This window comes from Ipomoea triloba, chromosome 1, assembly GCF_003576645.1.
Source record: "Ipomoea triloba cultivar NCNSP0323 chromosome 1, ASM357664v1".
Classification (NCBI taxonomy): Eukaryota; Viridiplantae; Streptophyta; class Magnoliopsida; order Solanales; family Convolvulaceae; genus Ipomoea; species Ipomoea triloba.
Window position 1 is genome coordinate 15,747,000 of NC_044916.1, and position 14,012 is coordinate 15,761,011.

At 36.2% G+C, this 14,012-nt stretch overlaps 1 protein-coding gene across 1 annotated transcript; it reads left to right on the forward strand.

The window, feature by feature from the left end:
* The first annotated feature begins 253 nt into the window (after positions 1-253).
* LOC116029175 (squamosa promoter-binding-like protein 7) lies at positions 254-6,122 on the forward strand. The gene is made up of 10 exons (XM_031271085.1): positions 254-999; positions 1,694-1,866; positions 2,493-2,716; positions 2,824-2,898; positions 3,003-3,110; positions 3,429-3,546; positions 3,663-3,798; positions 4,143-4,299; positions 4,508-5,062; positions 5,526-6,122. The coding sequence occupies exons 1-10, from the start codon at positions 437-439 to the stop codon at positions 5,802-5,804; spliced, it is 2,388 nt and encodes a 795-aa protein (XP_031126945.1). The 5' UTR covers positions 254-436; the 3' UTR covers positions 5,805-6,122.
* The last annotated feature ends 7,890 nt before the right edge of the window (positions 6,123-14,012 follow it).

Here is a 14,012-nt window from a genome sequence, read left to right on the forward strand (position 1 = left end):
AACCTGTTGAAGTATAAAGAGTCAATATTAACTCTAGGGAGGCTCAATCTCATGACCTCCCTTATGAAAAAATCAGCACGTACTATCTTAGCACAAGATGCTTGGCAGTTGTCGTATGGTTGATTGGGCATGAATTGAAAACACGACCACCAATAAAATTTGAGCGACAGGAATTCTATTATGGTCGCGCATGTACCTGATTACTGACTCCTCCAAGAATTTCTCGTCTTCGTGTCACCACCTAACGCCACCACCCCCCAACCACCGCTGACTCTAACATTTCACCCTCCGCTCTCCGCCGCGACTCTTTTTCTCTCTCTCTCTCTCTCTCTCTAACTCCTAAACTAAACCCACTTTGCTTCTCCGCAAATCCTTTCACTCTGTGATCTCTCTCCACCGGATTTTGAGGGTTTCGTCCTTATATAGTTCGCGGCTAATGGAAAACCCGACAGCGGCGCCGCCACCACCCATTGAATCCCCACCCCAATCGAAAAATACCCAAATGACCTCCGCAATTACCCAATTGCCCGATGACCCCGTCGCCTCTTCCTCGCTCTTTGATTGGTCCGACTTCCTGGAGTTCAACCTCGACGATCATCTCAACATCTCATTCGATTCCTCCGAGCAGCAGCCGAATTTCCCCTCTCCCCAACCGCCGATTACGGAGGCTGATCCGGGTCGGGTGAGGAAGAGAGACCCGAGGTTGGTGTGCTCTAACTTTCTGGCCGGCAGGATCCCTTGTGCCTGCCCGGAGTTAGATGAGCAGCTAGAGGAGGAGGAGCTGGCGGCTCTGGGGTCTGCCGGGAAGAAGAAGCCCCGTACGGCCCGAGCTTCTGCTGCCGGGCAGTCCAGTGCCAGGTGTCAAGTGCCTGATTGTGAAGCTGATATTAGTGAGCTCAAAGGTTATCATCGGAGACACCGGGTTTGCCTTAGCTGTGCTAACGCCGCATCTGTGGTTCTTGATGGGGAGAGCAAGAGATATTGTCAACAATGTGGCAAGTATGCGAATTTTCACTTCCTTCATTATTATTTGTTATAGTTAGAAACATATTCTAGTTAAGGCATAATTTTGTGTGTTGATTAACTGTGCTTAGTAAATGGCTTTTGAATAAGTTAATCTTTTACTTACACAAAGGAAGAGATAAAAACTTTCAAGCTTCCAGTTTTGTAAATATTCAACTATTGCTTGTTACTGCCTGTAATTTATGAACTTGATGCTGGAAGGAAAGATTATGATGAGGAGTACCTTTTTAAGGTTCATGTTTATGAAAGCAGTGTGGCAAACTAACAATCTAGATGATTATAGCTCAATTATAGATTTTTTTTCCTTGGATATCAATTTGACCAAATTTTGTTTTTGTTTACAACTTCTTCAACTTTACCAAATTCAGTCTAAAATGAGACTGGATGCAAAACATAGGTGTGTAAAATGTTTTTCCTGTTTCTTGGGGTTTTATTGTAAGAGCAGCATCCCTTTTACTTTGGTTTCAGCTTTTGATAGGTATTGAGAAATCTTGACTTTCCAGATCTTTCTGATTTCTGTTTTCTTGCTAATTGAATGATCTTTGCAGGTGCATCCTTTGTACTTCTTTGTTGCCTATCAAGAACTTTTTACCTAGAAAAAATTCCACTAAATTAAGAATCATACATTCTCTGAGCAACTGTCCTTTTAATGACCTTATTCTTTTGGCAGGTTTCATGTTTTATTGGACTTTGATGAAGGTAAACGAAGTTGTAGAAGGAAACTAGAGCGTCATAACAATAGGCGCAGAAGAAAATCTGCTGATTCAAAAGGCTCTGCTGAGAAAGAACCTCAGCAGGTTTTAGTAGCCGATGAGGGTGATTTTGATGAGGACTCTAGCAAAGGTATTATCTACACACACCAATCAAGTACTTTTGCAATTGAATTGCTAAAAGGATTACCCCTCTTATATGATAGAAATTACTTTTTGCTTTCTGTACATAGATATCTGATCTAATGTTTGTGCAAATTTTACTCTTGACTCAATTATTACCAACTTGTACGGTTTTAGAATTGCCTGTTATCTACTCAGGCCAGTCGTGTACTTTTGCAATTGAATTGCTGACCTTGTGGATATTAATGGCTGCCAAGTATCCAACATATACATAGCAATATGGGCCTTTGCCGACCCACAGCCTGCATGATGCAGGAAACTTGAACTTTAGAGCAACCTTTTTTCTGGAGTGCTGGGTTTGATATGGTGTCCTAGTGCTCACCCATTAACTGTTTGGACATGAGTTAAAGCATGGGAAACAATTCTAAAAGTAGAGTAACGCTGTATACATGTTCAATCTACAAAACCATCATAATTAGGACCTTTAAATTGGACTGCCTTTGTGATTTTTTTAAGGCTGGTGATTTGTTGTTGTTGTTGTTGGTTTGGAACACGGATTTGCTTGGGAATAATAAATGAAACAGCTAGTAGTCTTAATCACTAAAGTTTTGTACCTAAAGGAGTCTGTATTCACAGATGGCACCGGCATGGGCAGCCAAATCATTGAAAGAGATGTACTATTGGAGTCTGAAGGGCATTTATCAACACTTTGCTCCACTATAGGTTCCCAAACTATCCAAAGTGATAGCATCAGGCCTTTTGCCGCTTCTGGTGAAGAACAGAGTGAAAAAGAGAAAGAAAACCTAAAATACACTCATTCTCCATCTTATTGTGACAATAGGAGCGCACTTTCTTCTGTGGTAGGTCTAATTCAAATTGATGCTTTATGAAGTTCTCTGTATATTTTATATTTTACATGACGACACATTTTGAAATGCCTTTAACTGATATAATGGTTTTTTTGTAGTGCCCTACTGGTCGGATCTCTTTCAAGCTTTATGACTGGAACCCTGCAGAGTTCCCACGACGACTACGGCACCAAGTATTAAAGGATTATTATTACAGTTTAGTATATAAATGAAATTGCATTGCTATCTATAAAGAAACTTTCAGGGTTTGATAATATGATAGTAAACATTGCAACAGATTTTTCAATGGTTGGCCAGCATGCCTGTTGAATTGGAGGGATATATTCGTCCTGGTTGCACAATTTTGACACTATTCATTACAATGCCACACTTCAAATGGGCTAAGGTAACTTAGATTTAGCTTCTTGATGTTCATTGCATATTTGCATTATATTTGTTATCATGTTAAGAATAGCATAAAAGTTCGTGGAGAATCTTCTGGGTTCCATGAAACAAATGATGTGATTTCATCTACATACCAATTGGACAAAACCAATCTGTTTTAGATCTATATCTAGGAATGAAAGATACAAGTTGATACATTCTGAATCCATAGCACAACAAATTTGAAGCAAAAATGAACCTCAGGGTTATACATGATACTGTATTAGTTTTCAATTTTATAAATACCCAAAAACTAAAACCTCATGTTATTTTGTTCCAGTTGTTAGAAGAACCAGCTATACAGTTGCGAGACCTTATGCTCTCACCAGGAAATATGCTCCATGGAAGAGGCACCTTTCTTATTTATCTGAATAACATGGTGTTTCGTGCTACAAAGGGTAAGATTATAGGATTTGGATAATGGATAAAGGATATGGACTATGGATAGAAGCTGAAGATATGGTGTTTTTATCTGACATGTCCAATTTTTACAAGCTACTGAATTGTTTGACAGGTGGGACATCAATAATGAAAGTCAAGTTAAAAGGAAAAACTCCAAAGCTCTACTATGTGCATCCTACCTGCTTTGAGGCTGGTAAACCCATGGAGTTCTTCGTATGTGGAAGCAATCTACTTCAATCCAAATTTCGGTATGGCTGTCAATGTCAAGCATTGATAAAAGAAACTTTATACATGGTTATCATTGTATTTTACATTTTCATTTTTCTTTAGTCTAGGTTTATAGATTACAAGTATCAAGGTCAGACATTGATAAAAGCAGCTTTTACATGGTTATCATCCGTAGTTTACATATTCATTTCTCTTTAGTCTAAGTTTATAGCATACAAGCATGCTATTTATCTTAAGATGTTCACTCTTGTACACTTGCATCCCTCTTTAGAAAAACTGAGATCTTCTATTCTAGATAACTTCTAATTCATGCATCTGATTTTCTTCAAAAATCACTCACTGTGACTTATCTTATGTATGGCAGGTTTCTAGTATCATTTTCTGAGCAGTATTTGGCAAATGATTTTCGGGTTTCATCATGTTGTAAGATTGAAGGGGATTCTATTAGTTTAGACCATCAGTTGTTAAAGGTCAATGTTCCTCAAACAAATGCAGATCTATTCGGCCCTGCATTTATTGAGGTGAGGAATAAAGGGGGTATTATTATCTATTCCATTTTTGTTTCAATTGTCCATATAATAGGTAACTTTTCTATCATTTTTCCTCACAAGATGCTGTGGCCATATAATAATAGGCCTTGGTGGCATCTTAAGCAAGGAAACCGTAACTGCACTATTTGTCCTGTTCTTTGTTTTTGGTACGGTTTTTCTAATTCAAATTTGTTTGTAGGTTGAAAACGAGTGTGGCTTATCCAATTTCGTTCCTATTCTCATTGCCGACAAGGATATATGTGCAGAAATGGGGAGGATGTTAGAAAAGTTAAATAGGTCTCTTAACCCTAGAGGACAACAATTTGCATCCAGTTGTCCTTCATGTGAACATTCCAATTTAAGGGACACAGAATTATCAGATTTTATGCTGGATGTCGCATGGTTGTTAAGGGAGCCTGTAGTAGAGAGTACTCAGCTTTTGACTTCTACTCTAATACAAAGATTCAGACGGTTGTTAAACCTTTTGATAGAAAATGAGTCAACTTCAATACTAGAAAGAGCTTTGAGTAACATTAAAATAGTGATGGACAACGGTTCAGATGCTGGCATTGCTGAATCTGAACTGAATATATTCCGTGGTACTTTGGATGCTGCACACACATTCCTTTCTCAAAGATTAATAAATGTGAGAGAATCTCTTGTTGGGAGTTGTGCCACGGATGCAAGGAGAGAAAAGTCCTTGACTCAAATCTACAAAAATGAAATGCAACCTGTAATTCCAGCTATAAATCAGGTAAGCCCATCGTATCCTGCATATTTACATATTCACATTATCATTAGAATGATTTCTATAGTCTATAGATAATTTTATTAAATGAAATGTTCTTCATCAAGCCCACGTGAATGATTGTTCATATGTTTTCTTCTCCAAGGACCAATACTTTGCCTAGTTATCCTTCCAAATTATCTATATGCACTTGCAGCATGCATGATTGGATTTCATGCGTAAATGAAATCTAAATTTTCTTAGAATGAAAGACATGGTTATTTCTAGGATTAGAAACATCTCTTTATCAAAATTTCATTATATTGTGAGATCCTTGTAAATGGAACCGACTATGTTTACTTCAATTCTTCACGTTCTGATTTAAAATTTGAGAAATATACAAGTAAATGCATTTTGTGTTAGTACCAACATATGTTCCTGGGAGTTCTCTGCTTAAAGATACATTGCTGGCTGGCTCTTGGCAATGCAGGATCTGGAGAATAATATGTGCAAGTCAGAGTCGAGATTGACATTCGTTGATGATAGCTCAACAGCTCCGTTGTTGACCATGACAAGCTTGAATCTCAAAGAACGGCCATGGAAGTCATGCAGCCCTTCATTTGGGAAGACGGTTCTGACTTCTCGTCCCCTTGTGTTTGCGATCACGGCTATGGCTGTTTGTTTCGGAGTATGTGCCGTTGCTCTTCACCCCAGCTCAGTGGGTGAATTCACCACAACAATCCGGCGCTGCCTGTTCGACAACTCATAGCTCTGAGACTCTGCCTGAATCATTCATGTATCATAAAGTCCATTTCTATGATACCATTCAATTCTTATAATTCAAAACAGTAATGAGTAAGTAGTAGATGAAGCCTCCTGCAGCCCCCTGCTTCCTGCTTCCCTGATGTACCATATCAACCGTTAGCTGACAACAATTTTTTACTTTTGATTTTTTTCTTTTTTTGGAAAGTCTGTATAATTAAAATCCTCTTGGTTTTTGGTTGGCTTTATAGTCCAATGTTGATTTTCTAAAAATTGTTTTTAATAGTGTTGAAATAAGCATTCATTGTTAGTTGACGTTATTTTATTGCGAGAATGTTAAGAATAGTGTGAAGTTAACTCAACTATTGCCAACCTATTCAGTAGCTAATTCAACAAATCCGGTGTTGCTTTTAATATCAATGTCGCTTGTAGTTAAATGATTGCATAGCCGAAAGTTGTTTTGTTTGGGTGGATAGAACTATACTCCGTATTTAGGAATATAGGAATAAGTGTTAAATAGACCATTAAAGTCTCTAACTATATACTAAAATTTATTAGACCCTCAAACTAAAAAACATTTAATTAGACTCTTAAACTTAACAAGTTATTAAAAGATAACATGTCAATTTTGCTTACACAACATCTTACGTGGAATCTAAAAAAAAATTTAATTTTTTAAAAATTATATTTTTAAAACTAATTAAAAAAAAAAATTTCCGGCGCAAAACCCCTTCCTGATTTGATAGAGTCTATGGCAGTTGCCATGGCGGCTTCTCTGTCGAAAGATTGGATAGAGAAAACTGCCAAAAGGTTCTTCGTCCATGGCAGCTTGGTTGCCATGGACAAGAAGCCATGGCAGCTAAGCTGCTTGGTTTGTTTGTTTTTTTTTAATAATAAATTTTTAATAAATGAATATTATTATTATTTTAATTTTTATAAAAATATAATTTAAAAAATATTAATCTAAGCGACATCTTATGTGGCATCCTACGTGGTATGTGATTTAGGAGTAACATGCTATTATAGGTCAAATATGTTAATTGCACAAATTTAAAAAGTTTAAGTGTTTAATTGGAGGTTTTTTTTAGTTCGAATCTAATTGTACTTTAATATATAGTTGGAGGGTCTATTTGATCCTTATCCCTTATATTTATAGCCCTGAATTATTAAATCACTTCACAATAATAATAATAATAATAATAATAATAAAAGTAAGAACGAATCACAAAGATAAAATAGTCATGTCAACTCATTTTTTGTTCCTAAGTTCCATGAAAAAGTGAAAAACAAAATATCACACCCTTGAAAAACATTTTTCTCATAACTAAGGAAAAATGTTTTCGTATGAAAAACTTTTCATGAACCAAATGGAAAAAAATTCAATTTTCCTCAAATTTAAGAAAAAACTTTTCATTGGAAGAAGTTTTCTATCCAACTAAACATCTCTATATAAATTTAATTCCTCAATTATTTATATTTTATTAGATTTTTAGTCCATTCTAAATCATAGTCCAACTCCGTCAAAAGTGGTTAACATAGGGAGTTATTTTGGCCTTTTAGCATCTTTCTCCCTCATTCCAATGCCATTTTCATTCCCAAATTCCTTCTGGAAAAGAAACTAAAGCAGGCATAAACAATCGAATTCAATAATCTTTTTAATATCAATACCTTTAATTTGGGAAAGATGTCTAGCGCACAACACATACTGAGTTTGTTGAGTCGAGTTGTGAGTTATGGTGTGTTGCGATTAACCTGTGATGGAGGGTGACACAATTTTTTTTTTTAGTTAGCCACAATTGTTGTTGCGCTATGTAACAATCCTTGGCTGTTGGAGCTTGTACTTGTGGCTCTAAAGAAGGTACGTGGTAGCAGAGTGAAGCTGACTAAATGCAGCGTTTGGCAAAGGAAGTTAAGTTGTTGAAACTAGTTAGGAAGTGAGAAATGTTAAATTTGACCTTACTTGTTACGATTATGTTTTTCTTTTGGCTTAAATATTGTTTTGACTATTGTAATGGTTGTTTGTTGAATTTTGAATCATAATTTCCTTTCCTTTATTACTCTCTCTTCTCTATCTCAAGTCTCCAATACTCAGCTATCACTCAAGGCAGCTAGCAAGAATAGTGTGAAGTTAACCACTCGAACTGTTGCCAACCTTTCAGTAGCTAATTCAACAAATTTGTTTCGTTGCTTTTAATACAAGCTTCAAATTTCAAAGTCGCATGCAGTTAAATGATTGCATACCCAAAATTTCTTTTGTTTGGGTGAGTAAAATTATACTTTTTGCCCTCAATTATTAAATCACTTTTATTAATTTGGTTACTTTAAGTAAATTTAGTCCCTCAATTATTTATATTTTAATATATTTTTTAGTCCATTCTAAATTACAATCCAACTCCGTTAAAAGCAGTCAACATTGGGGGTTATTTTGGTCTTTTTGCATCTTTCTCCCTCATCCAACGCCATTTTTATTTCCAAATTCCTTTTGGAAAAGAAACTAAGGCATAAACAATTGAATTCAATAATCTGTTTGTTAAGACATAAATATAATTTGTGGCTCAAATCCATGAAGACCAGCACTTAGTCACCATGCTACACGCAACCGGTCGTATCTGAGCATGTCTAACATGTGCAAACGCATAGGGCCCCCAATTTTTGGGGGCCCCATATTTAAAAAGAAAAATTATATATATAGTTTACAAAAATTTATGCTAAATGTATAAAGATTGAATCAATTTGTGACAAGATGGAATTGAGCCCAATTGACAATTGCTTTTAAAAACCCAATATATATATAAATAAATTAAACCCAATATTAGGACTCTATTTATTTGAGTTATATTATGACTCATATTCTAGGCTTCCCTTTATTCTAGTCTCCCTGGGATTCTCTCATTATATACCTGTAAGCTGTATCTTCATTATTATGAGTAGTATGAGTACCATAACTTTAGGAGCTATATAATGTATGTCCTGTATCTATCAATAAAGGCTTTATATAGGCATAATAGTGGAGTACAGACTAACCCTAGATATCCAATCCAACAAAACTACTTAATGAACCTAGTGCACTTGCACCACATAATTAAGGCCCATAATATATACTCTGCAATATATTATACCGAAAAACCTTACCATTGTGACAAAATTAATCGCCTCACTAATGTTTCAGTAGCCATAATCGTAAGCCTTCGCCTTATATTCTTGGAATTTCATATGTGTATAGGTTGTCACAGAGGTTATTGAAGATGGAAAGAAAATGATTTTTCAAGTCACCCAGTCAAGATTTGTCGAAATAGAAAACAAGTTCTTTTGAGTTAGTGGATAAAGTTGAAGTTCGAAATTAAGATGCAAAAAGACCAACCAGTTATACCCTCTAACCCAATCAACTAACAGACATTTACTAAACAAGCCCTAAATGTACAACAATGTCGATAATTAAGGAATTAAAATTGTTCAAATTAATTAATAGGAAGCAAGTTGATAAATGTGTAACAATTGAGGGATAAAATTGTAAATTTTTGTATTTGTTTAGTTTTAGCCAAAATGGTCATTTTAATCACTTTTTTTTAGGCCACTGAGGAGTGAACTCATGACCTCGCATATGAGATTTTAGCCAGGTTAGTTTTAGCCAAAATCGACTAACTGACTAAATTGGAAAATTTCGGTTAGTCATTTTTTAACCGATATAATTCGGTTCGATTAATATTTAGGGATTTTACATGATTTCAGTTATTGGTTAATTCAAATCAAAATTATCAGTTAACTAAGATATATATTTCATAAATATTAAACAATATTAATTTTTATAGGTATTGATGTAATAGGTAATGTTAATATTTATTTATAATTTTAAGCATTTAAAAATTTAATTCAAATTTTGATTAACGACCAATTAAACCAAAATTTTTGTTGGTCCGGTTAATTCAATAAAAATTTTTGTTCGGTTAACGGTTAAAGGTTTATAAATTTTGATTAATTCGGTTTGGTTAACCACCGGTTAAACAAATACACACCTCTACAAATGTGTATTTACTAGGATGTACACATGTGGTTGAAGGGAATCAAAATTTGTTTGATTTAAAAGTATTGCATTTTTTCACTTCATTACTAGTCTTTTCTTAACTTTCATTAGTCAGGTCTAGTGGCACCCGGTGTCCCGGTTAACACTCCCACATGGATGATGGGAGTGGGTTCTAGCCTCAGTGGAGGCAACTGTTGACCCTTTGTGCTTCAATAGGTTACATTATAACAGAGTCAGTAGTACTCAAAAAAACAACTTTCATTAGTCATTTTGAAAATATTTATTTATCGAATTATTTTTATTCTTTAAGGAATATTTAAATGAATTTATAGATAAAACAAAGATAATGCCTAGTGTTTTTGACTTAAAATATGTTTTTTTTTTTTTTTTTTACTTATTTGATGTGTGTTTTGGGAGGAAACGAATGAATTTACATATTTACCTTTCCATCACTGATAATTTACATAAGTGCACTTGTGAGCCTTCCTAAGACCGGGGAAGTGCATATATAGATCTTTCAAAGGTCGGGAAGTGAACTTATAAGCTCCATAGGGTAAGTAGGGTTGCCATATAACCCTATTATAGTCTATACGAGGTGGATGTAAATTTTGCGTAATTAGAATATGAATATTGTGTTTGAAAACAACTTACACATCATGATTTTTTACAATACTATAATTGTTATAGAATAATATTATTTTAAAAATCTTATGTTGTAATAATTAAAATAATAGTCTATTCCTTTGGCAAACCAGAAAAATAGAATACAATTCATGTTTTATTCCTTGCATATTCTATTTTTTTTTTTGAAAATGAAAGAGGGTAGGGGATGCAACACGAGGACTTTGACGATGAATAAATACTACCAGCGACGCGTTCCACTTCAAACTTTGAAAACTTTCACACTATGACTTGTTTGAAAAACGAGAATCATTACCCGGCCGGACACGGGTTTTTAAAATGGATTCCAAAATGTTGTGAAAAAAAAAACCGGTCAAAACAAGCAACCACGGGTGTTGAAGTGGTATTGTAGGAAAAAGCTAACACTCCTCTCCATGAGGAGTGTTAGCTTTTAATATTTTTTTACTCCCGGTAATCATTACTTTAAATCATTAGTTAAAAAGATAATGATTAGCTTAAATGATTAGTTAAAAAGATAATGATTAGTGTAATGATTATGTAGCTTTAAATGATTAGTAAAAAGGTAATGATTAGTTAGTAGAATGATTAGATATTAATGATTAATTAATGATTAGATGGTTAATTGATTAGTTGTATGATTTTTTTAATTATTTGGATTGATGGTAATAAAATTATTATTTTGTCATACTTGTGCAATAATTATTATTGTGAGTTAAAGATAAGATAGTAACGCTAAAACTTGTACGATAAATTTCGGTTTTAAATTACTACAATTCAACATATTTAATATACATTTGTAAAATAAAATAAAGCACCGCTGTCGTCCAAAAATTTAGTGGTGTTCCCTGCAAGTTAAGTTAATGAAGTCTTGTTAAAAACAATAAATTGAATGGCAATATAAATTAGGGAAACTGCATATATGTTTGTACCCGGGGTGGTAATGTCGCGAACCAATTCCACATAATGTCGGGCGGCCGCGCCTCGTTGATTGCCGTCGTCGTTGTTGTTGGACCGGCTGAGGAAGAAACTCATCCATTGTCGGTTATTGCAATTGCCTACCACCTTGATCGGATGACTCTCCCCTGTGAAGGTCCTGTATTGGGTGGCTTGAAGGCATATTGTTGTATGTAGGACGAGGTTCATAATTATGCATGTGAGGTTGGGGTTGTTGATAGGATGACCCAGGTTGGGTGGGGTCGTACACTGCACTCGCTGGGGTCGTATAATTTTGATATTGAAATGAAGATGGAGCGAATGAAACAACCCCATATGATGAGTACTCCCCAAACTGGGTAGTAGGTGGGGCACCATATGAACTACTAGTAGTATGGGTACCATACGAACCAGTAGAAGGGCCCGACTCATCCTCGTCAAAAGAGGAATTCATCGTAACGGGCAACAGATTGTCCCTCCTACCACAGTCATCCATACCCTCATCCTCATCATCTCCCCCTTCATTAGCTTGACCGATCCATGCATTTCCCTCAGCCTGGACGCCTTGATGCATAACACGGCCACGCCCACGCCTACCGCCTTGTCCCGCACGCCCCCGCCGCTGCTCCCTATTGCGACGCAGACCCTGAATCGGTTCATCTGGGTTAGGTGCATTGTCAAGCATTTCATCAGTGACATAATCACAACGGTTGGATTAGTTTCACCTTCATCAATTGAGCGCCTCCCGGTAAGACTCAGGCTCCGCACCCCATATATCTAAGCCACAAAAAATATATAACACATCAAAATCGTAACATAATAATCTTAAACACAAGAATATTTAAAAACAACACATACTAGCCACTTCAGTATAAGCGGCGGACAGTGACTGATAACCCTCACGTACAGAATGTGCAGGATTACCAATGATGCGGCGCCCACACTGGTGGTACCACCTCAGGTAGGCATAGCTTACACTATGTTGACCCTGGGGCACTTGCATTTAGACCACACGGTTCGGTGCATCAACGTAGGCTTGCACATAATCCATATGTTTGTCCAGCCAATTTGAAATATATCTCCCTGACCGTCCGTCCAAATCGTGCAAGTCCTTACGGAATTGCACTGGATGAGGTACGTCTTGAAATCCATGAAATTGTTTGCAGAAGCGGTCAGGGAAATGATATTCAACGACATAATAAAATATGAGTGGTACTTCTGCAGTCCATATTTCTTCACCCGCCTTGCAATAGTCGGGCAAAATTGCCATAACTTCGTCGTACGGGGTGAACACAAACTTCAAAAAAACGTAATGATATTTGTTATGTAATCTAAAATCGCAATATAATATCATAGTATAAATTAAACGGTATAGAAACTTACGTTGCGTTCGTATGTACGATCTAATTGGTCTCGATATGCTCGGACAACGTGTGCGGTCACATTGGAACAACCATGTGAACAGACCCACCTACAGTTGCAAATACAAACTTAAGTTAAGGAAACACTAGATTATCAAATATAAATCGATTAACGTATTTAATACTACTAACCTCGCGCTGAGCGGCAAATCGCCCAACGTCTCCACAGGTAAAACACCTTGTGGCCTAACCATGGGCAACCGCTCCCATGCCCATAACTGTAATAGAACCATGCAGCCGCATACTGTTGCAGTATTGTAGTTAGAACCCCGGCATAGCGCTCTGTACAGATACGCTAATACTGCCGAACCCCAACTATACGTACCGCACTCTTCAAAATTATTTATGATATGTAAAAAAGAACACTTTACATCTCTTTTTGTTGTCTCGGAGAAAAAAATCCTCCTAATAAATGAAAAATTAACCGCCGCGTTGCGAATTCAACCTCTAAATCTGTGCTCTGAACGGTTAATTCTCCGACTTCAGGTATAGCACTAGACAAAATTTTATTTCCTCTAATTGAAGCTAAAGGCGGAGTAAAACCTAAAAGTTCAGTACATAGGCCCTGCCAATACTGTGGGTCAGCTCGGTCTTGTAGTGCGATTACAGGAAAACCTGTAACCCTCAAACCAAATAACACTTCAACGTCTTGAAGTGTTATGCCCACCTCGCCGAAGGGCATATGAAATGCATGGACCTCAGGACGCCACCGCTCTAAAAGAGCTGAAATAAGTCCATGGTCTACTTGCATTGATGCAATTGTAGAAACACCATAAAACCCCGCCTGTCGCAAGTGTTGTATCATTTTGGGATCACGGGCATGTCTGTTTCGTGCACTCATATCATAACGAGCATATTGAACGACAGCATCATAATCCACATCGGTCCATACTGCTCGCGATCTATGGGTACTTTGACAAACTAAAACTGATGGATCTATAGGTCCCGGATGAAAAGCACCTTGTCTTGCCATATCTCTAAAAAATTATTATATAAAACAATTACAATATGTTACAAATATATGAATATGAAAACAGATGTAGCATTTTCCATTTAAAAAAAAAAAATTCGAATACTACCACGGGACTTAATCTCCTGTGGTAGGTTTCTAAAAAAAAATTACAATAATTTCAAAAATTGAAAAATGCTACAACGGGCCTATATATACACGTTAAATGAAAAATTACAATAATTTCAA